This window comes from Lampris incognitus, chromosome 1 (assembly GCF_029633865.1).
Source record: "Lampris incognitus isolate fLamInc1 chromosome 1, fLamInc1.hap2, whole genome shotgun sequence".
Taxonomy (NCBI): Eukaryota; Metazoa; Chordata; class Actinopteri; order Lampriformes; family Lampridae; genus Lampris; species Lampris incognitus.
The window spans coordinates 131,014,604-131,042,121 of record NC_079211.1 but is presented as its reverse complement, the minus strand read 5'-3'; the positions used below and the strand labels follow the sequence as shown (position 1 = coordinate 131,042,121).

General features: G+C 44.5%; 1 protein-coding gene across 1 annotated transcript in view; it reads right to left on the bottom strand.

Moving 5' to 3' along the window:
• The window catches only part of LOC130117276 (citron Rho-interacting kinase), an 86,538-nt gene extending 69,807 nt beyond the window's left edge, over window positions 1–16,731 (bottom strand). The window contains exons 1-2 of the mRNA XM_056285486.1: window positions 16,588–16,731; window positions 13,336–13,455 (exon numbers count right to left, since the gene is read on the bottom strand). Of these exons, the coding sequence (XP_056141461.1) occupies window positions 13,336–13,455; window positions 16,588–16,731 (264 nt within the window). The remainder of the gene's footprint in view (window positions 1–13,335; window positions 13,456–16,587) is intronic.
• Window positions 16,732–27,518: the final 10,787 nt, after the last annotated feature.

Here is a 27,518-nt window from a genome sequence, read left to right as displayed (position 1 = left end):
GACTATGGAGCGCCTCGGCATTGTCCGCCGTTCTGACAGCCCGTGGGCTTCCCCTCTTCACATGGTTACTAAGGCCGACGGGGGTTGGCGCCCGTGCGGGGACTACCGTCGCCTAAACAATGCCACGACCCCCGACCGGTACCCCATACCGCACATACAAGATTTCTCTACCCACCTGGCGGGCGCTGCCATCTATTCCAAAATCGACTTAGTGCGGGGGTATCACCAAGTGCCGGTCCACCCACTGGATGTCCCAAAAACGGCTGTCATCACACCCTTTGGGCTCTTTGAGTTTTTACGTATGCCTTTCGGCCTTAAAGGGGCGGCGCAGACGTTTCAGCGCCTTATGGATTCTGTGCTCCGCGACATGCCATTTTTGTTTGTGTACTTAGACGACATCCTCGTGGCCAGCGCGTCGGCGGAGGAACACATGACGCACCTCACACAGCTGTTCGACAGGCTCAGCGAACACGGCCTCATCATCAACCCAGCTAAGTGTCAGTTCGGGGAGTCGTCCATCACCTTCCTCGGGCACCACATCACTCCACAGGGGGCCGTTCCCCTCCCTGCCAGGGTTGAGGCTGTCACCATGTTCCCCCGCCCCCGCACTGTACAGTCGCTGCAGGAATTCCTGGGCATGGTGAACTTTTATAACCGTTTCCTGCCCCGTGCCGCCCACATCATGCGTCCCCTGTATGAGGCCCTGCGGGGTAAGAAGTCTAAGGACGAGCTGGACTGGTCTTCGGGGATGGACGAGGCTTTTGTGGCCGCCAAGACCGTGCTGGCCAACGCTGCGCTGCTAGCTCACCCGTCGCCTGCCGCCCCCATAGCCCTTACAACGGATGCCTCCGACTACGCCGTGGGGGCCGTGTGTGAGCAGTGGGTGGAGGGGGGCTGGCAGCCGTTGGCGTTCTTCAGTAAACAACTCCGTGAGAGCGAGCGCAAATACAGCACCTTTGATAGGGAACTACTGGGTCTCTTCCTCGCAACCAGACACTTTAGGTTCCTATTGGAGGGCCGACAGTTCACCGCTTTCGTGGACCACAAACCGCTGATGTTCTGTATGGCCAAAACCTCAGAACCGTGGTCTGGGCGTCAGCAGCGCCATCTCGCGGCGGTTTCCGAGTTTACCACGGACATACAACACGTGTCGGGCAAGGATAACTTCGTCGCCGACTGCCTTTCACGGGCAGTTGTTAACGCCGTTCACTTGGGACTCGACTACGCCGCTATGGCAGCGGACCAAGCCAAGGACGCGACCGTTCAAGACTACCGGTCGACCCCTACGGCGCTACGGCTGGAGGAAGTGACGTTCGACTCGGCCAACACCACCCTCCTCTGTGACATCTCCACCGGTCAACCGCGCCCCCTGGTGCCTACTTCCTGGCGGCGCCGAGTTTTCGACACCGTCCATGGCCTTTCCCACCCGGGAGTGAAGGCCTCGACCAAGCTGGTGAGCGTCAAGTTCGTTTGGCCTGGGCTCCGTAAGGATGTTAGAGCCTGGGCCGGCTCGTGTGTGGCATGCCAACGCGCCAAGGTGCACCGCCATACCAAGGCCCCTTTGGCGCCGTTTGTGGTTCCAGAGAGGCGGTTTGACCACGTCAATGTTGACCTGGTGGGTCCCCTGCCCCCCTCCCGTGGTTATACGTTCCTCCTCACTATTGTGGACAGGGCCACCAGGTGGCCAGAGGCTATTCCCTTGTCCTCCACGACGGCAGCAGAGGTAGCGCGGGCGTTCATCGGCTGCTGGGTGGCCCGTTTCGGCACGCCTGGTGACATCACGAGCGACCGGGGCTCCCAGTTTACCTCGGAGCTCTGGACGGCGGTCGCTGAGCACCTGGGGATGAAGATCCACCGCACTACGGCGTACAACCCGCAGAGCAACGGACTTTGTGAGCGGTTCCATCGGGACATGAAAGCCGCTCTGCGGGCAAGCCTCACTGGCTGCGACTGGATGGACTGGCTCCCGTGGGTCATGCTCGGCCTGCGTTCGGCCCCGAAGGAAGACCTCCAGACCTCCTCCGCTGAGCTGGTGTATGGCCAGCCCCTGCGGGTTCCGGGGGAGTTTCTTCCGGATGCTACGGCTCCCTGGTCGGCCGCCTCTCACCTCAGTGCGTCCCGGAGCGCTGCCGGTGCCTTCGCTCCCGTTCCGATGTCTCAACACTGCCTCCCCCGGTCCTACGTCCCCAAGGATCTGCCATCGGCGAGGTACGTCTTCATTAGGCACGACAGCCATCGGTCCCCGCTGCAGCCCCCATACGACGGGCCCTTCCGCGTCCTGGAGGCGGGGGATAAGAACTTTGTGGTGGACATGGGGGGCAGGCCGGAGCGGGTCGCTATAGACCGTCTCAAGCCCGCTCACTTGGACATTGGGGAGCCAATGCAATTGGCCCTACCCCCGCGGCGGGGGCGCCCTCCTAGGTCGGCCCCGGCACCTGCCTCTGTTCCTGCTTCGGCCCCGCCTATGGCCCGGGTTTCGGCCCCATCTGTTTCCCCTCCTGTGAAGCGCAGCCGTTATGGCCGCAGGGTCCGCCCTCCGACTCGTCACCTGTTTTCCCCGTGACTTTGCACTATGTCATTGACTGTTCTGTTGTAGAGTCTATTTTTATGTTCATGACTTGCACTTTTGCTGTTTTGCATTGTTTTGTTTAGGTGAATTCTGGGGGGGCCTGTGTGGTGACCCACATCTATATATCGAGAGACATTCACCTAAGAGGACGGTGTACCTTTAAGGGAAGAGGCGAGGGGTCAGATAATGCACTTCCGCTTCCGGTTCACAGTCAGTTCAGTGTCGTTGTCGAACGTATGACATGCAAAGTTGGAGCTAGTAAACTACCTCGACTACGTCTACTCTCACGTCTCCTGTCTCGTTGTTTTCTAACTCCACAATATGCCTTAAAGGAAATTATTAACAAATACAGAGGCCAAAACTCATCGGTTCTTATGTGCTTTATTGATGCTTCTAAAGCGTTTGATCATGTTATTCATAGAAGGTTGTTTGTTAGATTGAGTCAAAGAAGGGCGCCTAAATACATTGTGAGAATTCTGGCTTATTGGTATGCCCACCAGACTATGCAAGTGAAATGTGGTAATAGTGTTTCAGCCCCATTTGGGGTTAGCAATGGGGGAATTCTGTCTCCAGTTCTCTACAATTTATATATTGATGATTTGTCCAAGCAGCTGAAAGCCTGTAACACTGAGTGCATGATTGGTAATACCTTGGTGAACCATATTATGTGTGCAGATGACCTTGTCATTCTTAGTCCCTGTAGCGCTGGTCTCCAGCAGCTCCTTGATATATGTTCTGTGTATGGTGTGGAGCATGATATCAAATACAACGCTAGTAAGAGTGTTGTCATGATCTGCAGAACCAAAGAGGTCAGTCATCTAAAATTTCCTGATTTTAAATTGTCTGATAATAATCTTGGGGTATGTAATAAGGTGAAATATCTTGGGCACTATATTACTGAACAAATGACAGAGGATGATGATATTTATAGGCAATGCCGCATAATGTAAGCAAACACTCTGTCACACAAGTTTGGTATGTGTTCAGTTAATGTGAAGATGTCTCTGTTCAGAGCATATTTTACAACACTCTATACTGCACACCTGTGGTCAAACTATAAAAAAGCAAGCTTACAGAGGCTTCGAGTGGCTTATAATGATGCAATGAGAATACTACTAAAAAGACCTAGATGGTGTAGTGCAAGTGAAATGTTTGTGGCTGCAGGAGTCAGTACCTTTCAGGCTCTTCTAAGAAAGCTCATGTAAAATTTATTTGCCGGCTCAATGACTCTGATAATGTAATCATCAACAGTTTGACTAATATAAGATTCAGTGCCACATGCTACCAATCCCGGCAGTGGGACCACTGGCATAGCTGCTGGCTTATAAGACACTGATTTGTTCCATTTATGTTATTTTGTTGTGTTTACTCTTTGTATTGTCTGGGGTTTGTCTTTTATCTATTTGTCTTTGTCTGTTATGGACCCTGAATCTGCAATACAGTTTTGAATTGAATTGAATTGAATTGAATTAGTTCAAAATTTAAAACTGTGAACTATGAACGACCATGAACTAGTTCATTTTAGTCTGAATTGAACTCTTACACACACACACTTACACACACACTCTCTTAAACTTACACACACACACACACACACACACACACACACACACATAGCAGATGCAGCAACATCAACATAAATTCCAACTGTACACCCAACAAAACTATACCCAATAACAATAACATTAAAATAGGCAATAGGCTACGACAATCCAAAATTGTAAATTAGCTTACTTTTGATGATTACAGCAGGAGATGACTGGGCTTGGTGTGGGTGGTGAGTTAAGAATGACACCTGAATTTGAACTGAATACTCTTCCTTCTGCTCCTCAATTTTTTATTTGACAAACTTAAGCAAACTGCTTTGTTTAGCCTGATTTTTATCGTAACTTACATTACCAGCAGCTAGCTAGCGGAAAGTAGGCGACTGTTCCTCTGTGTAATGCACAGGCTGTACACTGAGTGAAAGGGGAGGGGCTGCTCGCAATCTGGCATTTATGAAATGCACTGCCACTCAAAAAATCTGACCTATCATCATCATATTGTAATCAAGAAGCAAGGAACAAGAATTGATGATCCAGCAAAAAAAAAGGAAACCTTCTGATTGGGTGGACCTGAGTGCAAAGTGGGTGGGCCCAGGCCCACCTAGGTCCACCCACAGACATGCAGCAGACAGACAGACAGACAGATTAGATTAGATAGATAGATAGATAGATAGATAGATAGATAGATAGATAGATAGATAGATAGATAGATAGATAGATAGATAGATAGATAGATAGATAGATGAATAAACAAATAGATATTTGAATAGATGGATTAATAAAATCACATGAAATATATGCTTCAGACAGCCCAGATCTTGGAAATGAAAGAAGTCAGACACAGCAGTAACATCAGATGTAATTAGTTACTTTCCGCCTGTGAGCATCAACACTGGCCTCCCCTACTCCCCTTTCCCATGAAGACTTCCCCTCCCACTCCCACCGAGTCAAATTCCTGTAAATATTCCTCTGTCACCAAGCAACCGCATCGCCTCTCCTGGGGAGCTGGCCTGTCTACTGCTCTTCATGCCTCGCCACTACAAAGACAGTTACAAGGCAGGAAATTGATTCTGAATTCCTCTAAGACACCAGACAGACAGTGACTCAGTCCTAGGAAAAAAGACAAAGGAAATCATCTTGCGATGTAATTTGAGGTTTTATGGAGGCAGGGGGCGGGGGGTAAAACAAATTGCTGTCATTCATTACACATTAACAGTTGTAAATGTTAAGGGGAAACAAGCACAATTTTCAGCATTATCGCTCAGTCTGTTGCAGGAATGACAAGGTCTCAGTCTCGTCTCAGTCTTTACAGCGTACTGACTCGGACTTGACTCTAAGTCAGACAGTGCAGACTTGTGATAATTTTTCAAAACCAGTTGAGTCTTAAATTCCCTTGCAATATAAACAAATCTATTCCCCTTTTATTATGTATGTAGCATGTCTCTAAAACATTAGAAAATTGGCATTTGAAACATTCCTTCCTTGGCAAAGGGGGGGGCTTACTAATTGTTACAGTGTAGTGAAATTTTGACCTTTACTACAATGGTAGACTGCTACAGTTACAGTCATGGTATTTAGTTGGACTTGCACTGTTCTGGTCTTCTTTACATACATTTTGGCTGGCCTTGACTTGAACTTGCACCTTCAAATCCTGGACTTGACTCGGATTAACTTCTTAAACTTTAACTTCAGATTTAGCTTCTGTCTCAAGTTTGACTCAGACTCGAGCCCTAAAAACTTGGTCTGGTCTCGGTCTCACCTTGAGTGGTCTTGACGAAAACAGCAGTCTTCTGTGTGTCTCTGAAACGCCGCCGACATTGTGTCTCCCAAAGACATCCCTGGCGGACAATCCGTCAATGTGAACATACAACCCTTACTTCCTCGTTTCCCACTACCTTCAGTGAACTTCATCAGAATCGGCTATACAGCATAAGAAAATGCGAATAACAATGCTATGAATAACTGTTGTACTAAATGCCACCGAATGCCATATAAGAACAGCAATTCCCAGATGGCAAGTGAGGGTTGCAGTTGTCACATTCACGGATTGTCTGCACAATCTCTTTTGTGCACAATTTTGGCAGCATTTGAGAGACACACAGAAGACTGCTTTGTATTATGGCTAATAAATGGAGTGTTATCCCTACAACATATATATGTACGTGTATATCTATATCTATATCTATCTATCTATATATCTATATCTATATATATCTCTATCGATCTATCTATCTATCTATCTATCTATCTATCTATCTATCTATATCTATCTATCTATCTATCTATCTATCTATATATATATATGTTGCAAGAAGATGCAGTTGTAGACTCTAACATCGGTTAGGTAAAGTGCAGTAATGTTGGCCATTTATACTACTGCTTTATAAGGTGAATATTCACTTGGCGCCGATGAAGACCTGTTAAGCTCTTTCTAGCATTTCAGAGGTCTGCAAATCCATCACAACAAATTTTTCAGTAGGTCAAACCATCAATAGACTAGACTAGAGCTCTATGATCCCTCAGTGTGACACCCAGGGTCTTGGATCTAGAGATTATAGCCCAGCAGCAGTTCCCATCTCCAGTCCTTGGGAAACCCTCTGGTTTTCTATTCTGCCAGGGAGTTGATAACCTTCATTATCACTGACTAATCCAAATCAATCATAATGAGTTTGAAAGACTGCATAAGAGGATGAGGTGGAACAAGAAGGATTAAAGCTATAAATAACAGAAAAAAATAATTATGGTCCGAGCATATGGAGGTGTGGACATATTCAAGTCGAGTTCATTTTTGTAGCCCGCAGTCACAGTTTCATTCTCCCAGTGAGAAGCAGGTACATACTGCGTACAACCCCTGATTCCTCAATGAGGAAAAACTCCATAGAAAAACGCTTTCAGAAGAAGAAAAATTAGCCAAACCCCACAAAGAGGATTGAAAGGAGGAATCCCTATTCTAGGATGGATATGTGGGCAAAGTAGAAAATGAGGAAATAATTTGGAGATAAAACACTTAACTAGTCTCAGTGATGATGAAACAGTGCTAAACAGAAAGTGGATGCTAGGATAGCGCTGCATGCAGCAATTCAACTTGCTGAATTCGTTTCAGCTCTGGGAACAGGGAGGAGGTACATAAGGATCTATGAAGTCTGATGGTCTGAGGTCTAGGCAATATGGTTGCCCAGTGGTTAGCACTGTTGCCTCACAGCAAGAAGGTCCTGGGTTTGAACCCCAGACCATCTCAGGTCCTTTCTGTGTGGAGTTTGCATGTTTCCCCCATGTCTGTGTGGGTTTCCTCCAGGTGCTCCGGTTTCCTCCCACCATAAAAAGAGACATGCATGTTAGGGCCAATAATAACCTGTCCAACACATCTGTGCCCCTGACAAAGGCAATGACAAAGAACTGGAGTTGGTCCCCGGGCGCTGCACTATTGCTCCCTACTACCCCTAGTGTACACGGCTGTCAGTGTGTATAGTGGATGGGCTGAATGCAGAGAATGAGTTTCATTACATGTATGTACAGTGGCAATAAAAGTGTCTTCTTCTTCTTCTTCTGGACAAGGCAGAGCAAACCTATGTATTTTATTAGTATTGTCAGCAGTCCCAACACATCAGCATTCACACATAAACAATCTCTCTCTCTCTCTCTCTCTCTCTCTCTCTCTCTCTCTCTCTCTCTCTCTCTCTCACACACACACACACACACACACACACACACACACACACACACACACACACACACACACACACACACACACATTCCCCATTGCCCTAACCTGCTTACTCCTGCACTTCAAGCATGCTGGGTGAAGCCCCGTCTGAGTGACAGCTCTACTGTAGCCTCTTAGGAAAGAAGGAATCCAATCTACCATCCTTAGAAAACCAGCACTGCTTTCTCACTTTCATGCTGTCCGTTTGTTTCCCCAACCAAACAGATTAAAGCGATCCTTTCTTCAGTCATCTGTTACGGCCTGGGCATCTTGTCCTGGTATCTCAAAAGCACTTCAAAAGGTCAACTATTAATGCCAGAGACAGAATGCCTTGACCCAGAAAAAAGCCATGGTGGACAAATCGGTTGTTTCAGATGGGATGGGGGAATCCCTCATACAGTATAGTAGATATTTGAAGGCACTGATGCTGAACTAGAGATACTATACTAACTACGCTTTGTTGTCGCTTCTTTTGATGACATTTTTGCAAAGCAGAATTTGCATGCCCTTATTTTTAAGGCACAGATTCGCTTCTGACTAAAAATGAGTCCATCCTCAATCTCTAATGTTTGTTGATCCAACACTGCATGCCTTCTGCATGAAGATGATAAACACTGCAGTCATACGACAGTGCGTGGGTAGGAGATGCTTTTCAAGATGAAACGCTGGATTTAGGTGACGAAAATATCCTGCTGACAAGCACCCATGGGAAGATGGAGTAATATAATGTAATAGGGTTTCATGTGACAGGATGAAATAACAATCTTGGAATACTAGAGGGAATGACTAACTTTATTATACTGAGGATGCTGGCTTGAGTCTCCAATTACAGTCATAAGGGAGAATTACTGAGCACGTGTGTTAACCCGCGTTTATCCGGGGTATGTTTGCCATGGTACACACATTACAGCTTTTGGTGCAAATCTGCTTTACTTTCATAGACATTCACACTTTTAGAGCTCCCTATCACAACCACAGTCTTCTGTTTGCTGTCAAGCACCGGGGCAATAAGCGGTTTAATGTCTGACTCAAAACCAGTTTGTTGACTGAGATAGCTTTATTCCATGGAGAACATTATACCCAGTTTGCAGCTAAAGATGGATACCTTCACAGAAAAATGACACCATGTCACTATGTATTTGGCAAAATGAACAGCAGGGTGGACTGTCTCTCACGCTGTCATGACCTCTCCGACTTGCCTTGATCATTTTAATGACCATAGTACGTACAATAATTAAAGGACGTATACAAATGTACACTACCGTTCAAAAGTTTGGGATCACCCAAACAATTTTGTGTTTTCCATGAAAAGTCACACTTATTCACCACCATATGTTGTGAAATGAATAGAAAATAGAGTCAAGACATTGACAAGGTTAGAAATAATGATTTGTATTTGAAATAAGATTTTTTTTACATCAAACTTTGCTTTCGTCAAAGAATCCTCCATTTGCAGCAATTACAGCATTGCAGACCTTTGGCATTCTAGCTGTTAATTTGTTGAGGTAATCTGGAGAAATTGCACCCCACGCTTCCAGAAGCAGCTCCCACAAGTTGGATTGGTTGGATGGGCACTTCTTTGAGCAGATTGAGTTTCTGGAGCATCACATTTGTGGGGTCAATTAAACGCTCAAAATGGCCAGAAAAAGAGAACTTTCATCTGAAACTCGACAGTCTATTCTTGTTCTTAGAAATGAAGGCTATTCCATGCGAGAAATTGCTAAAAAATTGAAGATTTCCTACACCGGTGTGTACTACTCCCTTCAGAGGACAGCACAAACAGGCTCTAACCAGAGTAGAAAAAGAAGTGGGAGGCCGCGTTGCACAACTGAGCAAGAAGATAAGTACATTAGAGTCTCTAGTTTGAGAAACAGACGCCTCACAGGTCCCCAACTGGCATCTTCATTAAATAGTACCTGTTAGAGCCTGTTTGTGCTGTCCTCTGAAGGGAGTAGTACACACCGGTGTAGGAAATCTTCAATTTCTTAGCAATTTCTCGCATGGAATAGCCTTCATTTCTAAGAACAAGAATAGACTGTCGAGTTTCAGATGAAAGTTCTCTTTTTCTGGCCATTTTGAGCGTTTAATTGACCCCACAAATGTGATGCTCCAGAAACTCAATCTGCTCAAAGAAGTGCCCATCCAACCAATCCAACTTGTGGGAGCTGCTTCTGGAAGCGTGGGGTGCAATTTCTCCAGATTACCTCAACAAATTAACAGCTAGAATGCCAAAGGTCTGCAATGCTGTAATTGCTGCAAATGGAGGATTCTTTGACGAAAGCAAAGTTTGATGTAAAAAAAATCTTATTTCAAATACAAATCATTATTTCTAACCTTGTCAATGTCTTGACTCTATTTTCTATTCATTTCACAACATATGGTGGTGAATAAGTGTGACTTTTCATGGAAAACACGAAATTGTTTGGGTGATCCCAAACTTTTGAACGGTAGTGTACGTACATATGTATGGGTACATTTATGCATATTTGCGTAGAATAGTGTGTATCAGACCAGCTATGTTATATGGTTTGGGGACAGTGTCACTGACGAAAAGACAGGAGGCGGAGCTGGAGGTGGCAGCATTGAAGATGTTAAAATTTTCATTGGGAGTGACGAAGAAGGACAGGATTAGGAACGAGTATATTAGAGGGACAGCTCAGGTTGGACGTTTTGGAGACAAAGCAAGAGAGGCAAGATTGAAATGGCTTGGACATGTGTGGAGGAGAGATGCTGGGTACATTGGGAGAAGGATGCTGAATACTGAGCTGCCAGGGAAGAGGAAAAGAGGAAGACCAAAGAGGAGGTTTGTGGATGTGGTGAGAGAGGACATGCAGGTGGCTGGTGTGACAGAGGAAGATGCAGAGGAGAGGAAGAAATGGAAACTGATGATCCGCTGTGGTGACTCCTAATGGGAGTAGCCATAAGTAGTAGTAGTAGTAGTAGTAGTAGTAGTAGTGTGCACTCAATTTGAATAGCAGAATAATTCCGTGAAGAATGTGTGAGATGGGTCTTTTGGGGGTCATATGTGACATTGTGTGATATTCTGATGAATGTTTTCGCTATGAAAGTCAATGAAAAAAAAAGTAGTGTGAAATGATTAGAGAGGGAAGCATGACCCCTCCCCCCAAACAGGCATGGGATTTGAACCAGCAAACCTTCCAGTCACAAACAAGCCAGCCTAAACTTGATGCCACTGCCATCAGTCAGGATGAATCATTGGTTATGGGTTATTTTTGTTCATCACAATTTCTGTCTTTCCCAAGCTGTATGATCCAAGGTCCCAGAGTCTCATCACGACAGCCTGCCCACTGCACCAACAGGCTCTTCACTCATACTCGAGGTATATGGCTCTCATTGCCATGGCAACCATCACATGATATACTCAGCCCCTGGTAACCCATGCAATTGTACGCTGAGAAAAAAAAACAGCTTGTTTTTCCATTACCTTTAAAAAAAAATCTTGCACGATGCCAGGGTGAAGATTTTTCATGCCTTTTCTCTGTTGCCCTCCTTTGTCAATCTCACAAAAACCTAATTCCTGGAATTTGCAGTCCATGGTCATGTCATGTCTCCACACAGGCGGATGTAGACACGCGCAGGTGTAGACACACGCGGATGCAGACACGCACGCACGCACGCACGCACACACACAAACCCTCAAAACCACAAATCTACAATCTTACACATTACACATGCCATTAAGGTAATGAAGGGCTGAGTGTAATTCTCTCCTGTATCTTCGTCATTTGAAAGTGCGCTCATCGTTCCACTATGTATACACCTCAAGGCACTGTCCAAGATGGAGGAATATAGGTTTGTTTGTTTTTTAATCCATGTCTGAATGGAGTACACAGACCAAAATCTCTCATTTTTCTTTAATCTAGCAAATATGACATGTTCATTTTGGGAAATAACATGACACACAGCTAGAATTTCAGTGGTTTTGCTTAACTTTTGCTTGAATTTAATGTCTGCATACTTCAATGCTTTAATCCTATTACTCATCTTATGCATCTTTTCCTACTGCATACTTTTTTGAGCAACTGCTGGCACAGTAATTTCCTGCGGGCTCAGTGAAGTTCTAGCTGATTGTATCTTTTTTTTTTCAAGGAGTCATTCCTTATCCAATGCGAGGGTCTAAGGACAGCATGTTGTATTGGTGTAAAGCCCCCTGAGGCAAATTTGTGATATTGGGCAACACAAATAACATTGACTTATCTTATTTTATTTTATCTTATCTTGTCTTAAACCAACTGCATAAATGCAAAGATAAACCTGAGATGAAACAATAAACTTTTTAGTCATTCCAGGAGAACCTGCTTTTTGCAGATTTGTGTCTTTTCATACAGCAACAGGGACTGTCTGATAGAAAACTCCTCACAGTTAGCCAACAAGCTTTCAAAAATAGACTCGAGAGCACTCAAGTAGCTCAGCAGGTAGAGCGTAGTGTGCACCACATGGGCTCCGGCCTTATTGTGACATCCCAGGTTTGAGTTCAGCTTGGCACCATTGTCACATGACATCCCCTGCTTTCGCCCTGTTTGTGATCAAGTCAAGTAAATTTGATTTGTATAGTCCAATATCACAAATTACAAATTTGCCTCAGTGGGCTTTACAGCAACACAACATCCTGTCCTTAGACCCTCTCATCTGATAAGGAACAACTCCCTAAAAAAAAAAAACTTAAAACAGGGTGAAAAAACAGGAAGAACCCTCAGGGAGAGCAACAGAGGAGGGATCTCTCTCCCAAGATGGAAAACGTGCAATGGATGTTGTGTTTACACAATTTACACAATACAACATTGAAAGAGAATAACAGAATTATAATTGAATTATAAAATTTATGAAGAATATGATGCGCAGGATGCCAAGCAGTGTCCAGATGCCACCGGAACAGTCCAGGACCCAAGCCACCCCACCAGCATCACCATGTAGTTAAAAAAAAAAGAAAAAAAAGGCAACAAAGGCTAAAATGCCAAAAACAGAAGAAGAAAAAACTGGACTCGGTTTGTACTGAAGACTCCAAAACGCAATGACATACTGATTAAGAGAAATATAGCGGTGTACCATGCATGCAGTATTTTGAGCCAGAGGTACTGATTACGCCCTCACAGCTAGAGGGCGCTCACAACATGCACCTGAGTGAGTAACACTGTGGTAACAGCTTCTGACCTGCTCCATCAGATTTGCTGGCTCTTTCTCTTTCATTATGAGGAATAGATGAAAGTAGCTGCAATGTTGGGAGACGGGGGGGAAAACCATGTGCAGCAAAAAGGTTCCAAGTTTCAAACGCACAACCACGTGACTACAAAGTATGCATCCTAACCTGCTTTCGATCGCCTCATTTTTACAGACTTCGGTTAAGCCACCTTTGCTTCATCAGGTAATATTCACTGGGGGAGTGTGTGAGGGAGGGGAGAACATGGGATGAAGGTCATAGGTCGGTTTTGAACCCCGCGACACTGAAAAGATTACAGTTTAGCTTTACATTCACTAACTCCAAAAACATGGCCTCTTACCTGCTCTTTGATTTCCTGGAGCTTGTTGCTTTGCTCCCGGATGTCATGAAGGAGCTGAAGCGCTTTATCATCCTCCTGCGACACCTCCATTCGAGCCTGCTCCAAACTACGCTTCAGGCTCTGAAGGAAAGAAACACACACACATAAGCAAAGATGATTGACTTGAGGACTATTTCAGAACAGTTTTTGAAAATAGTGGGCTTACCACATGTAAGTCATCCACGTAGACACAAGCACATTCATATATATAACACACACACAAATTCTATACACATACACGCGTGCGCGTGCACACACACACACACGCGCGATTGCTGGTTGTCCGTCATATCTGATGATGACCATCTTCTCCTATTTGTGAGTCCTTTGGTGGCTGAATAGTCCGATCCTGGATGCACAGTTGCGGTTGCAGACCGGGCATGTAAAAGTGGTGCTGGGGGGGGGGGGGTAGCTTTGCGAGCATGCCTCTTCGCATGCTTTGCTACACGGTGTTGTGCATGCTGATTTTCCATATACTTCACTCCTTGTCAGAGCGCCAGATGGTGCGGCAGGAGGCAAGTTTCTTCAAAGAAGAGGGGTTGATCTGGCATCTCTGCATTGTGGTCTTCATTTGGTCTTTGAACCACTTCTTCTGCCCACCAGCAGTGCATTGACCAAGGTGTAGTTGGCTGTAGAGGACATTACGTGGGAGTTGTTGGCTGGGCATGCAAATGACATGCCCAAGCCACCTGAGTTGATGGTGGTTTAGGGTGGACTCCACGCTTCAACTTCCTGCCCTTTCCAACACCTCTGTGTGTGGCACTCTGTCCTCCCAAGTAATGCCGAGGATCCTCTGGGGGCACCTCACATGGAAGGCCTCCAGGCTTCTGAGATGGTGGCTGTAGATGGTCCATGCCTCACATCCATAGAGTAGTGTGGAGATGCACACTGCTCTGTACACAAGCACTTTGGTGTGGAGACTGAGGTTGCTGTTCTGGAAAACCTTTCTCCTTAGATGGCCAAAAGATTTTGAGGCTTGTTTGAGAGTGCTGGATCTCATCATCCATTGTGCAGGTGTCAGATAGCATACTTCCCAGATATTTGAAGGCAGGAACAGTGGCCAGTTGTTGCCCTTCTGCTGTGAAGGTTGTTGGGTGGCTTGGGAGGTCAGCACTCATCTGACAGATTACCTCTGTCTTTTGGGTGTTAATAATCAGTCCCATTCTCCTGTATGCAGTTACAACTGCGGACAGAGTGTTTTGTAGGGCTTCTGGTGTGTGGGCTATCAGGGCACAACCGTCGGCATACTGTAGCTCAATGAAGTTCTCAGAGGTCAACGTGGTGGTTGCTTGAAACCTCCTGATGTTGAATAGGTTACCATCGAGCCTGAAGTCACTGGTAACTCCAGCCTGCTTCTCCATCCTCCTTCATAACAGTGTTGTAACAGAGACTAAGACTATATTAAACAGGACTGGGGCTAGCACAGCCTTGTCTGACTCCAGTCTGCACACCAAAGGGCTCAGAACTGTGGTTCCCCAGTACCACTCGGGCCATCATTCCTGAGTGAAACTGTCCAAGGATGGTGAGAAACTTGGGTGGACATCCAAATTTCTTCAGGACTTTCCACAGCAGGGCCCGGTTGACTGTATCAAATGCCTTTGAGAGGTCTATGAATGCTATGTATAAATCCTTGTGCTGTTCCCGGCATTTCTCCTGGAGCTGGCGTGTGACAAAGATCATGTCACACACACACACACACACACACACACACATTTCAGAAATTTAAAAGTACCCTGGGCACTTTGTGTGTTACTTCTATTTTGGAGTTTTGACATTTGTTTGTCCCTCTAGGAATACACTCTGGTTTTGTGGGGTTTTGTGTCTGTCAAATTAAATATGTATAACACACCTTAAAGGTACTATCAGTAAAATATTGACTATATTGACTTCATCATAGCAACAAAAAAAAATCATGTATCAGAGAGGGGGTGGTGGTGGAAAGATTTAACTATACCAATTTAAAAAGGACAGCTTTGTCAGGTTCTGAGATTTATAGCTTTCAAAACCTGCATTCCAGCCCAGAAGCTTTGTTTTGATGAACACACCAGAAATCTAATGTTATCCCACAAAAAGATGGGTCCCCATGAAGGCTGGGAAATAGAATCGATTATTTAAGATGTATTTTCGCTGTTTGTTGGAGATATAAAAGTAGGCCACAATGTGAATATCGTGGTGATCTTAATGTGCTTTCTATTGTTTCCTGAAGACAGGCCAGTCGTACTAGTCTCACATACTTGTTTCTCAAATTTGACACAGTCCTAATCTCACACCGCCACACCTCCATCTCATCAAGCTCATGGAGGGTTTGCTGATAGGACGCATTGTGTAAGAAAATGTAAATAACAACGCTACGTAGCATTATTACTCACTCTTCCAATCATTCTGTTAAGCCAGTTCAGAGAGAACGCGTAACGGACGAGAGAGAGATATTTATCGTATATCGCCAAAACATTGGAAAATATTAAGACATTATTTTTTTGCCAGGTACTACTTCCCACACATTCATCACACTATGCATTTCAACTTTCCAACATGGAGGAGCTGGCTTTGAAACACAACCCTAAAGAGAAAAAAAAACCTCCTCATAGAGCAAATTTAAAGATAAATAAATAAAAGCAAATAAAAAAATCAAATAAAAATGAGAAATAAGAAATAAATAAATAAATTTACAACTATAAAGAAAAATAAAAACCTCCTCGTAGAGCAAATAAATAAATAAAAATTACATGAGAAATGCCAATCCGAAAGTAGAGGGAAAACAGGTACTGCTTTTAAGAAAGGATCAACATTTTGCGAGTATAAAGACATAAAAACCACTGTCGAGCTGGCTATGCTAATACTGAACAAGAATGCAGCATTGTCATTATAGCCATTTGTGCGAAGCTATAGATATTGCATAGCAATTTACACCATGATTACCTCTTCACTTGACATTTCTGCAGGATTTTTGCATTAGGCAGCTTGTCAATTTGTGAGACGTTATTAGCATTAGTTTTGTCAATTGTGGGCTAGTGTCACTGAAAAGTGACGGTTATCAATCTAGTTGTGAGCCCTACTGGTTGCAGATAGTGGTCACTCAAGATAAAAGTTAAGGATGTCTTCGAATAAGTGTAGGCAAAAGGATAGTTGGGAGAGACACCAGTTCAGATTGAACAAGTTAAACATTACAGATTGGTACAACAGGTCTTGTTAGTAATAGTAGGTTCTGCCCACACTGCATTCAGTTATGTAGGTGGCCAGGTCCTGCTCCAGGATGGTCCTCTGGGTCTCCGAGGCCTTCAGCTCCACATCCTTCTGCTGCAGCACTGACTCCAGGTCAGACATCTTCCTCTGGACAAGTGAGATCTCCTGTTCCATCTGGGAAGAACGACAACATCCACCATTGACTCTGAAGACACTCTGACAGCTTGATTTCAATCACTGACAGTGGCACCTAATAAATCTCAGGAGCTCGCAGATAAGAGTCAGCCAAATGTGGCGCGGCATCTGTTGAAACAGTTGCTATGACGAGGATCTCGGCTCAAGCCTATGTGAAAAAATAACGACAGAATTATTTTGCCTCTCTTTGAAAGGCAAACAACACTGTATTTACAGTAAAACTGTAGGAAAGCCTCTCTCCTTAGGCTGAGCTTCTCATCCCATTGTTTATGTGTGTGTTGATGCTTTATGTGCATCTATGTGTATGTGCATGCGTACACATACACATACATACACATGGTGAGTGGCTGGACCAGTGCAATGATGGATGGCTGTAGTTAGTGATGCCATTACATGGCTTAAAGAACAGATGAAGCCAGAGATACACAGAGGCACAGACCAAGATGCATACTGTATGGTAGTGCTGCACGATTTGGTGAAAAAGTCATATTGCGATTATTGTGGACAAGATCGCGATTTGGGATGCGATATAATTAACAAATTTATACATTTACAAATAATACGAATTTGTCATGTTGCAACTTTCATTTGGCATGTTTTACACAATACCTCTTTCTGCTCAATATCACTGAGCTTGAATCCAAAAGGTCGTGTTTTGTTTTTGTTTGTTGTTTTTTTTTTGGGGGGGGGGGGTTGCCACCAGCTCATCAGTGTTAACCTGCCCATTGTCATACTAATTTTTCTTTCTTCTTTCTGGTCTGCACACAGCACACCAGATAGTCATGTGACCATAGACTGCACACACTTCACTTCCTAAACAGAGACTGACTGGTCATCTCTTAATTATAGGCGTAGATATCCACACTGCACACAAACAGATGTTCACACACACCCACACACACACATTTTATTATTTAATTAAATCGCAGCCTTTTGTGGTTATATAATTGCACAGGCTGACATTGCAATTGCGATAAGACTAATCGTGCAGCACTACTGTATGGCCACCAGTAACACAACGCACACAAAGTTTCACAACCACATGGCTCGGGACCCCAAAGGAAACCGTATCAAACCAGTGGGTTTCTAGCTATTGGCGCAACAATACAGAAAATCATCAAATTTGTTCCTGATGTGTTATCAGTAGCTCATCGTCTAATGTGTTGTGAGTCGGCGAGATGTGTGCATTGTTTCAAACAACATTCACAGGTGTGCTTGTAAATGACACATCACCATTTTTAAGATTGCAGAGTGCACAGCTAGCGCAGTCAAAACACAAGCTTATGGCCCCAATCATCGCAATTAGTTACATAAACGAGTGTGATGGAACATTAAGGCCGATAAGAACACACACTGCCACAGCCTGTCACACAAACTGACAGACACCAAAAGCTATGGCATAAAAGCAGTCTGACCAACACACAGCTGACTTAGCAGGCCCTCGCAACATGCTCCTTAGTGTGTGAGGGGTAATACCTGTGACATGTGTTGTGTATTTCGGGCTGTTTTGTGCTTTCTAGAGCGCTGTGGAGTTTTTCCAGGAGAGGTGTTTCTTATCTAGAAGGCCGTGGGATGAAGTCACTAATCTGCAGGAGGAAAAAGTATGCGGGAGCAGGAGGTGTACAGAGAAAATGAGGGAGAGAGAAACGAGAGTAAACACTGCTTATTCACAGCCTCTCCAGAAAGCTGAAGGACTGACTCAAAGGTTTCATTTAAAGCACTTACACATTTCATTTAAAGCACATGATCACACAACGTAAATGTCATTTTTCAGTTATGTAAACTGTGGCATGTGTACCCCCAGGCTCATCATAAATGTTACAAAAAATCATTTTTCTGAATGTTTTATTATTACAGTAACTCGTCTGGTAATACTTTGAAGCTAATAAAAGGGAGGACGTGGAGGTTATCAATCGCCTGCATAAGAACTGTGATTATTGCACTTTATAATTAGATGTTCCCATTCACTATAACCAGCTAATCAAACAATGGTGGCCTTATTAAACACATTTGATGAGCAAATTACAACATTTCACTGTGATTGTGGGAGCACTGAAACAAATCAGCAATCAAGCAATGCCCTCCAGACTTAAGAAATTCAAGTAGCACAACTGTTCTCCAACTGTTCTTCACCCACGGTGCCTATACATGATAAGAATATATCCTCTTGACATAATCAAGTCAAAGTTTTTCATTCAGAGCATAGTTTTGAATTAAGCATAGGAAATAAGAAACTAAAGGTAATGTCATGATCATTATTATTAATTTTATTGTTATTATTATTATCATTATGGATTAACAGAGACTATAAATAGCACTTTCTTCTTGTGCACACAACCACATCTCATCAACCACAGTCGGATATATTTGGCTACTTTTGTAATCAAGAAGCAGGCAGAAGAATGAGTGACAGAGAAAAAGAAGAGTGTCTATTAAAAGCATAGACTCAATTCCCTCTCCTTCACACACAGCAACGTGCTTCGGCAGCAGTCGCAAACACGTGGGTTTGAATCAGGTTCCACATACAATTTGCAGCCTAAAACACCGGATGGGCACACGCAGTAGTAGCATGCATGCTGCAACTCAAGAGAGTGACTCGGTCTTTTCGGATGAACGTTGGATATTATAAGTCTGCAGAGAGTAGCCTTTGGCGCCCACTAAGATAATCATGCATCACATGGAACATGGTTCTGCCCAGAAATGTGACTGATCTAATCATATGCTTCAAGCTTCATTTGGGGAGTGGGCTGTTCCGCATCACAACAGACCACACTGAATGCTCAAGTTGCATCAAAATTCTGTCTGATCTTTCACTATTGACAACATCACACAATGTAGGAGCAAGTGGCTTGTAATGAGTGGTGACTACTCAATGGAGGCAGCAGGGTGAGCAAAGCATTCACTGAAGGTGAGCTGCCAGTTGCACCAACTGGTCTTCGGGGTGGGCACCTGTTAGATTAAGATATATTTCTACTAACCCCCTTGGGGAAATTCGTCTTCTACATTTAACCCATCCTAGCTGTGTAGCTAGGAGCAGTGGGCAGCCACAGTCTGGCTCCCGGGGACCAACTCCAGTTCTTCTTTCCATTGCCTTGGTCAGGGGCACAGAGAGGAGTATTAACCCTAACATGCATGTCTTTGATGATGGGAGGAAACCGGAGCACCCAGAGGAAACCCACGCAAACACGGGGAGAACATGCAAACTCCACACAGAAAGGACCTGGGATGGCCTGGGGTTTTGAACCCAGCACCTTCTTGGGCTACTGTGCAATGTGTCAATGACATATAGTCATAGTGCCTACAGTGTGTTGAGATGTAAGGATCTCTTGTATGACCACCAGACATTATTTCTATTGCATCAGGATGGCCCTGTGGTTAGAGAAGATGTCACCTCCTCATGATAATGATGCAACTTCAATTTCTGCACCAACAGTGGTGTCCCTGCCCTTGAGCAAGATGTAGAATCTGTACCTGTTCATAGAGGCCTCTGATAAAATCAAAACATGTATGAGAGATGAATAAAGGAACAAAATCACAACACTGTGCATGACATGGAGCGCCGTGATTTCTTAAAGAACGTGCACAGCTACCTTCTCACCAATCTCAACAAACCAATGGTAGCCTATGGTGAGTAGTATAGCCTGCCATCCTAGCATGAAGCACCAGATGGGAATCAGATCAGCCGGTGTACCTCCCAGCATCTAGTGCTTGCTGACTGCTCATAATGAGTCGAGCGAACAGACTGCAGCTGGGCTTATCCTCTGCAATAATTAGCTCCCTGAAAGCAATTACAAACAACTACTTTTAAAAAGACCATCACAGCAAGAAGGATCACAGTTTGACCACTGAGCAGACAGTATTCTGTTGCTCTCCCTGAGGTTTCTTCCTATTTTTTCTCCCTGTTAAAGGTTTTTTTTTAGGGAGTTGTTCCTTATCCGATGAGAGGGTCTAAGGGCAGGATGTTGTGTTGCTGTAAAGCCCACTGAGGCAAATTTGTAATTTGTGATATTGGGCTATACAAATAAAATTGACTTGACTTGAGCATGTTTATTTGACCTTTTCATTGTCTTGTAAGTTCAGTGTCAACTCACTGCCATTCACAAAATAATCCTTTAATTTTGCATGATTTTAACAGCCATATTGGAGGCGATCAAGAAGCAATCAACCCTGCAATGAGACGCGTTTTATTTAAACTCTGGTGGGAGCTCACCAACAACAAAACTGCAGAAATCCACAGAAATCTCCATAACTTGGTCAAGGAACATTTTTCCTGTGGGTTGAATAATGTGCACTGGGCTGTGAGTCAGAGCTACTGAAGAGGAGGAAAGTGGAGAGAGGTTGCATCCCAGTCACGGTGTTGCTCTACCTTCAGACCGCAGGGTGACCAGGGGCCAGTTCTACTGTATAAGCTGTAGGCAGCAGTGTAGTGGCAAGAATTCATCTACAAACAGCTAGCTTATGGTTCTGCTTTCTAGCCACTCTTGTTTAAGGTGGATCCGTCGGCTAACAAGAGGGTTCTTCATGCCCATTGTCATGACAATATCAAATAGTAATAGAACAGGTTTGTACGTAAAATCATGTGTCCATGGGGCATCACCACAGCAACTCTTGGCCGTCTCTGAAGCGACTTGAAGGGCGCTACTGTTGTTCCTGTCAAAACGCTCTTGTTTTGGTGCAGGGTTCAAACTAATCAGTTGTTTCGGCTTGATTGGGCGCCCGTAAAGACACAATTGGCCGCGTCTGCGGGTGGGAAGCCGGATGTGGGTATGTGTCCTAGTCGCTGCACTAGCGCCTCCTCTGGTCGGTGGGGACTGGGGGGGAATAGCGTGATCCTCCCACGCGCTACGTCCCTCTGGCGAAACTCCTCACTGTCAGGTGAAAAGAAGCGGCTGGCGACTCCACATGTGTCGGAGGAAGCATGTGGTAGTCTGCAGCCCTCCCCGGATCGGCAGAGGAGGTGGAGCAGCAACCGGGACCACTCGGAAGAGTGAGGTAAAAAAAACAAAAAAACTAGTTGTTGGATGGGAGATCTTAGGCCTCATCCAAACAGTCTGTGCTAGATTTCCACCCTTGCTTTCAACAGTTATTGACAAGAAACACTGGAGAGACTATGATAATTGATAGCAAAGCAAAATATGACAAAACAATATTACTATACAGGTGATTTCCACTTGCATAATAAACTCTGAAAGCTAGACATTTTATAAACTTTAAAAAATACATATTGGTCACTTTGACAGAAATATAATGCTGATTTAATAACTTAGATTTTGTGTAAACTGCAACTTTTAAACTATAAACTCAATGCTCCAGGGCAGAAAACCAATATATGCACAATGTTCTGAAATGGGCAATGTTAGGAGATCTTTAATCAAGGGTCCTGACTCAATGATCACTAAAGACCCCATGGTGCTGACCCTGTAATTAGCCTCCAACCCACACACACACACACACACACGCACACACCATGACACCCTATACTTGTGGGAGGACCTCTCATTGACTATGTTAATTCCCTAGCCATTAACCCTAACCTAACCATCACAACCACATGCCTAACCTTAACCAATATTAATTCTAACCTTAACCCTATACCCAAGCCCTAACCCTAAAATGGACCATTTTCTTCATGGGGACCCATAAAATGTCACCACAAGGTAGGTGGTTTCAGAGTTTTTTGTATCCTAATGGGGACATTTGGTATTCTGTTGGGGACCAGCCTGGTTCTCACACACACACACACACACACACACACACACACACACACACACACACACACACACACACACAAAGTTTCATTTCCACAGAGAAAACATGATGGTTGGGTTCCGGTTTAACTTAATGGTGACAGCACAGCAGTAACACTGATAGCTGCCATTGGGGCCACCGATGCTAAAAATGTGTGTACTCGTGTTACTGTGAAGTGTTTTGGATAAATGAGCAGCTTGAGTATCCTACCAAAAACAGCTACGCATCACTCAAATGCACTATACACATTGGTGATTGAGGAAAGTGACTATCATGCTCCTTTTAGCACGTCACAAACACTATTCATATCCAATCCCCCAACTATAAAAAATCCAACTGGCCAAGAGGATGAAAGAGGGCTTCTGAGGAAGCTGTTGGGAAAATTACACTTGAAAATATGAGCTTGCTCAGTAGAGCCCTCTCATCACGACTCACATTAACATGCATGGATCAGTGGTGGAGGGCGCTCCTACCTCTCCGTCTACAGTTCTCTCTCGCTCTCTTTCTCCCATGACATCTAACACTGATTTGACTTGCTTTCTCCAACATACAAACACATCTTCTAAAAAAACAACAACAACACACTAGAGGAGTTGCACACAAACACAGGCGCTCATCACTCCTGACAGTGTAAATGCAACACTATTTTTTTTTCATTTAAAACTTATTGTAAAAATGAATCTTCTCAATTAAGTATGAACAAAACGGTCCTTAGGTGATGAATCTATCTATCGATCTATCGATCTATCGATCTATCTATCTGTCTGTCTGCCTGTCTTTCATTCACATCTTAGGTGTCCTGCTGTCTATTCCTTTCTCGTGAAATCTGTCACTCTCTCTCTCATTAATACTAGGTTTTACTCGGCCTTAACACTACTGACAATATTGTGATTTGTAATGCAGCTCAACAGGAACCAGTGAGGCACAGCAGCTCCCCTCACCTCTCCACTACCCTTTGTGGAACCTGCTGTTTCCATAGAGATACTTTCCTCTCACCACAGTCTTCATCATTTCAGACTTTCTTCTTTTTTTTTTATCGTGGACTTCACAGTTTTTCACCCATCCATCTGCATAGAACCTCAGTCCAGAAATTGTACACATTTGCTTGGCAATTTCGAAGCAAGTACAAATGCCTTATCAAGTCAAAGTTTAGAGTGCGCTAAAGGAGATGGGGAGATTCTTGCACGATGACATTCCAGATAAACATTCCAGATAAACAAATTGCCCCACAACTTTTCAGATCTGGGTCAAGATTAATGCAAAACAAACAACAGTGAGGACCTGGACCCCCCCCCTCCCCCAAGAGTTGATAACGATCTATACGAGTGGATGCCTCTGCAAGTGCAGTGATGAGGGGAGATGGGTACACAAAGATGTAGCGTTTCAGTGTCGTGACCGAGGAAAAACTCTCCCTGCCGCTGTAGAGGAATGGGAGTCCTGGGTAAGCCCAGGGCTGCCAGCACTGTCTCATCAGTATGAAACTCTCATTCACAGCAGCAATCAATGACACGCTGAGACGGGGGGGGGGGGAACAAAAGCGATGCACTACAGCAGTTCGGATCAGCTGCAGAAGAAACACACTGTTTCTTCTTCTCTCTGTCACAGCCATCAGCAACCCCCCCCCAACATTGTCTTTGACAAATACACTCAGTAAAACAGCAGAATACTTACTCAGAGCTGCCGGCCAGTGCTGACAGTGCTTCTATGGAGCTCCTTAGAAGAGACACCTCCTTGTCCCGTAAGCCCGATCATGTAGGGTCTTCCTCGGAAGCCACCAGCCGGTACAAGAGCTTTGCTGGTTCATCAAATTTTTGGATGTCATCCTCACTGGGGAGAGAGTGTAGCCAAAGGGAGAGAGATATGCACTGTGGCAGGGGGAGAGAGCTGTGAGCTGTGAGAGCGAGCAGAGATTAGTTCTTACAGAGAGAGATAGGGGAGAGGAGAGAGGAGAGGAGAGAGGGAGGGAGCAGAGGAGTTGCGAGAAACTGCATTGTAGAGTAATGCAGCAGACCACTCAAAACACGATTGCATCGATGGTGGAGAAAAACTCTTGATATCTCTTTTTCTCTCTCCATTTTCTCTCACATCCCCTCAATTTTAGTTCTCTCTCTCTCTCTCTCTCTCTCTCTCTCTCTCTCTCTCTCTCTCTCTCTTTCATTCTCTGCATACTGCAGCAGCCCTTGCTAATCACAGTAATACACAAAGCTTGACTCACTGCCCAAATTGTTAGCGTTCAACAGTTTCAAACTATCAGTCATATCAGAGAAAAAAAGGGTCTCCAGATCATTTCACTTCAAATCCATCGATGCATTGGATTTAAAACTTCTTCTGTTTCTAATAACTGGGAAAGCAAAGATATCAATAGAGTTCTGTTTTAATTAAGAGCTTAGCCTCTTGTTGGTTTGAAAGAAAGAAAACAGTGTAAGTGCAAAACATTGTACTTACGTACACACTATAGACCCTCCTCATTAACTCTATCTTATAAATGACATCGTTCCTTGTCCAAAACTATAACTCTGATTGTGTAGCCAGCACACCACATAGACGTTCTAGATTTTATACCAAAACCCGGCAAGCTTTCCACGGTCAAAACTCCCATTTAATTCCATTTCCATGACATCGGTTCCCTTGATTAACTCCAATACTTTACCCAAAACTATCCAAAACATGTGTTCCTGTCTGTGGCTACACCTGTTTGTACAGCTCATGTTCTATCACAGCCTAACGAGTTTCCTGGACTGATTGTTGGTTGGCCTTTAATTGCTGGTATGAGCCAAACGACCCCGCATCATGACACTGACACACACACACACACACGTGTTCCCGTATGCACACACACACACACACACACACACACACACACACACACACACACACACACACACACACACACACACACAAACACTCTCTATCTCTCTCTCTCTCCCCCTGGAACAGATGGCTAAACCTGCACTCACAAGCAGTTCTCCGTCAGTGTAGCAGACGGAAAAGAACAGCTCCATAGGTGTAGATTTAGTCCTCTGCAGCAGAAAGTAGCATATGTGTTTTACCCATGCTACCAGTCTCGGCTGGTGGTTGCTAATCTCATTTTTTTTCCTCACAGTTTTGAGACGATTTCCTTGCAAACATAGACGACATATGCATGCATATGCATGGTAAAGAATTGTGCCCTATAGTTCTATAAGAGAAGACATTCTCTCTGCCCAGAAATTATTGTGTGGGGTCAAATCCCGCCAAAATCCTCTGTCCTCAGTACGTTGGACTTTAAGCTTTCCTATATGTCCTCCTGTCTTGATGAAGAAACAATGCCCTGTAGGGATTTTACCGTTTGTCTCCCAGTTTGCAGCATTATCCACAACATTATCGGCACGTTTTGTCTTATGGGCCAAGACCTAAATTGCTTCAGACTCCTCTTTTTCAGACAAGCAGCTCTGTTAATCTAAACAGAAATCTATGCCTGGAAGAGCATCAGTTTGACAAAAAAACCTCCATTAGAGACTTGACTACCCAGACACCCAGTATGAGGTCATCACCTACCACAGAGACAGTGTGTTTGACTGGCTTGAGGCTGTCCCTGTTGCCTTGCTTTTATTCGTGCATAGCCCTAACATGGAGGGCATACCCCAAGAGGTGTCTTTTTATGGATCTCTTAACATCCTTGGAAAAGAGTTGGCAATGATTTATAAATAGATGGTGTTTTTGGGTTGATGGAATTACATAATGCAGTGTTTTGTCAGTGGGATGTGATCAATAGTATTGTAACGTGCATGGATAAGTAGACACGTTGGTCCTTGACTAACGGATCGGACCCTTTAGTCGACTGGTTAACGTTGTCGCGTGCGGAGCAGGAGACACGGGTTCGTGTCCCGGCTGTGACGACGGTATCTCGGACTGCCCCCCGAATTCGCTACATGGGTGTGAGAAGTGGGATGGAGCGACCGTAAGGCCATCGGAAGCGTAGGCGCCCTGAGGCGTGAAGGAGCTCATATGCATAAGCGCGGGGACGCGCTTCCCGAAGGAGGGGTAGTGTAACGTGCATGGATAAGTAGACACGTTGGTCCCTGACGAACGGGTCTGACGCTTTAGTCGACGGGTTAACGTTGTCGCTTGCGGTGCAGGAGATAGGGGTTTGCGTCCCGGCTGTGGCGACGGTATCTCGGACTGCCCCCCGAATCCGCCACAGTATTCTGGTTATAGTTTTACAGGCAGAATTTCAATCAGACAATCATTTTTAAAAAGTCTCAATTAACATTTTGTCGTGGTAAAATGCAACACGTTTGTGAAACTCGAGGCCACAAAGCAAGATGTCAGCTACAACAGGTTATTCCTCTTGGGGGGACCAACTTTTCCTTCAGCCAGCAGTCCATCTGAATTGCGACATTAAATTTTTTGCAAAAGACCATGCTTAACAATTACACTTTGCATTGAATTTCATTAACTCCCATGGACACGCAACGAACACGATCCGATGATCATGCTGAAACAAATCTAAGATTTATTTTGTGTCATTTACACAAATATGGTTAAAATGTTCTGAGTGAACTTGAAGGATAGTTTGCAAGCTGTTGCATCTGCACTCTGCTGCTGATGTTACCTAGCAACAAGGTATTGTATTTCCCTCAGGCCAATCATATCTTAGTATTACAGGAAAGAGAGAAAATCACAATCCACTGTATTACACGTGCCTGCTGAAATTTGCTGAAATTTGAAGGATTTTTCCACCGTCTTTCTTTCTTTGTTCATGTCAGTGGCCATCAACCGAATAAAGGAGAAAAAAATAACACACAAGTTTTAAAAGAGGTTTTTTTATTCCCCATCACAGAACGCGAAGTGATTCAAATTCTGTCGACAGTTTAAAGCGGCATGCAAGTAAAAACCTCTGTGGGTTTTGAAAGGATCAAGACCTTCCTGTCTGGCCATGCATGGCAATATTGATAACCAAGTAGTAAGCTGAAAAAGTGTGATAGTGATTTCCTTGGCATACAGCATAGTCTATTAATATGGGAAGCTCCAGCGGA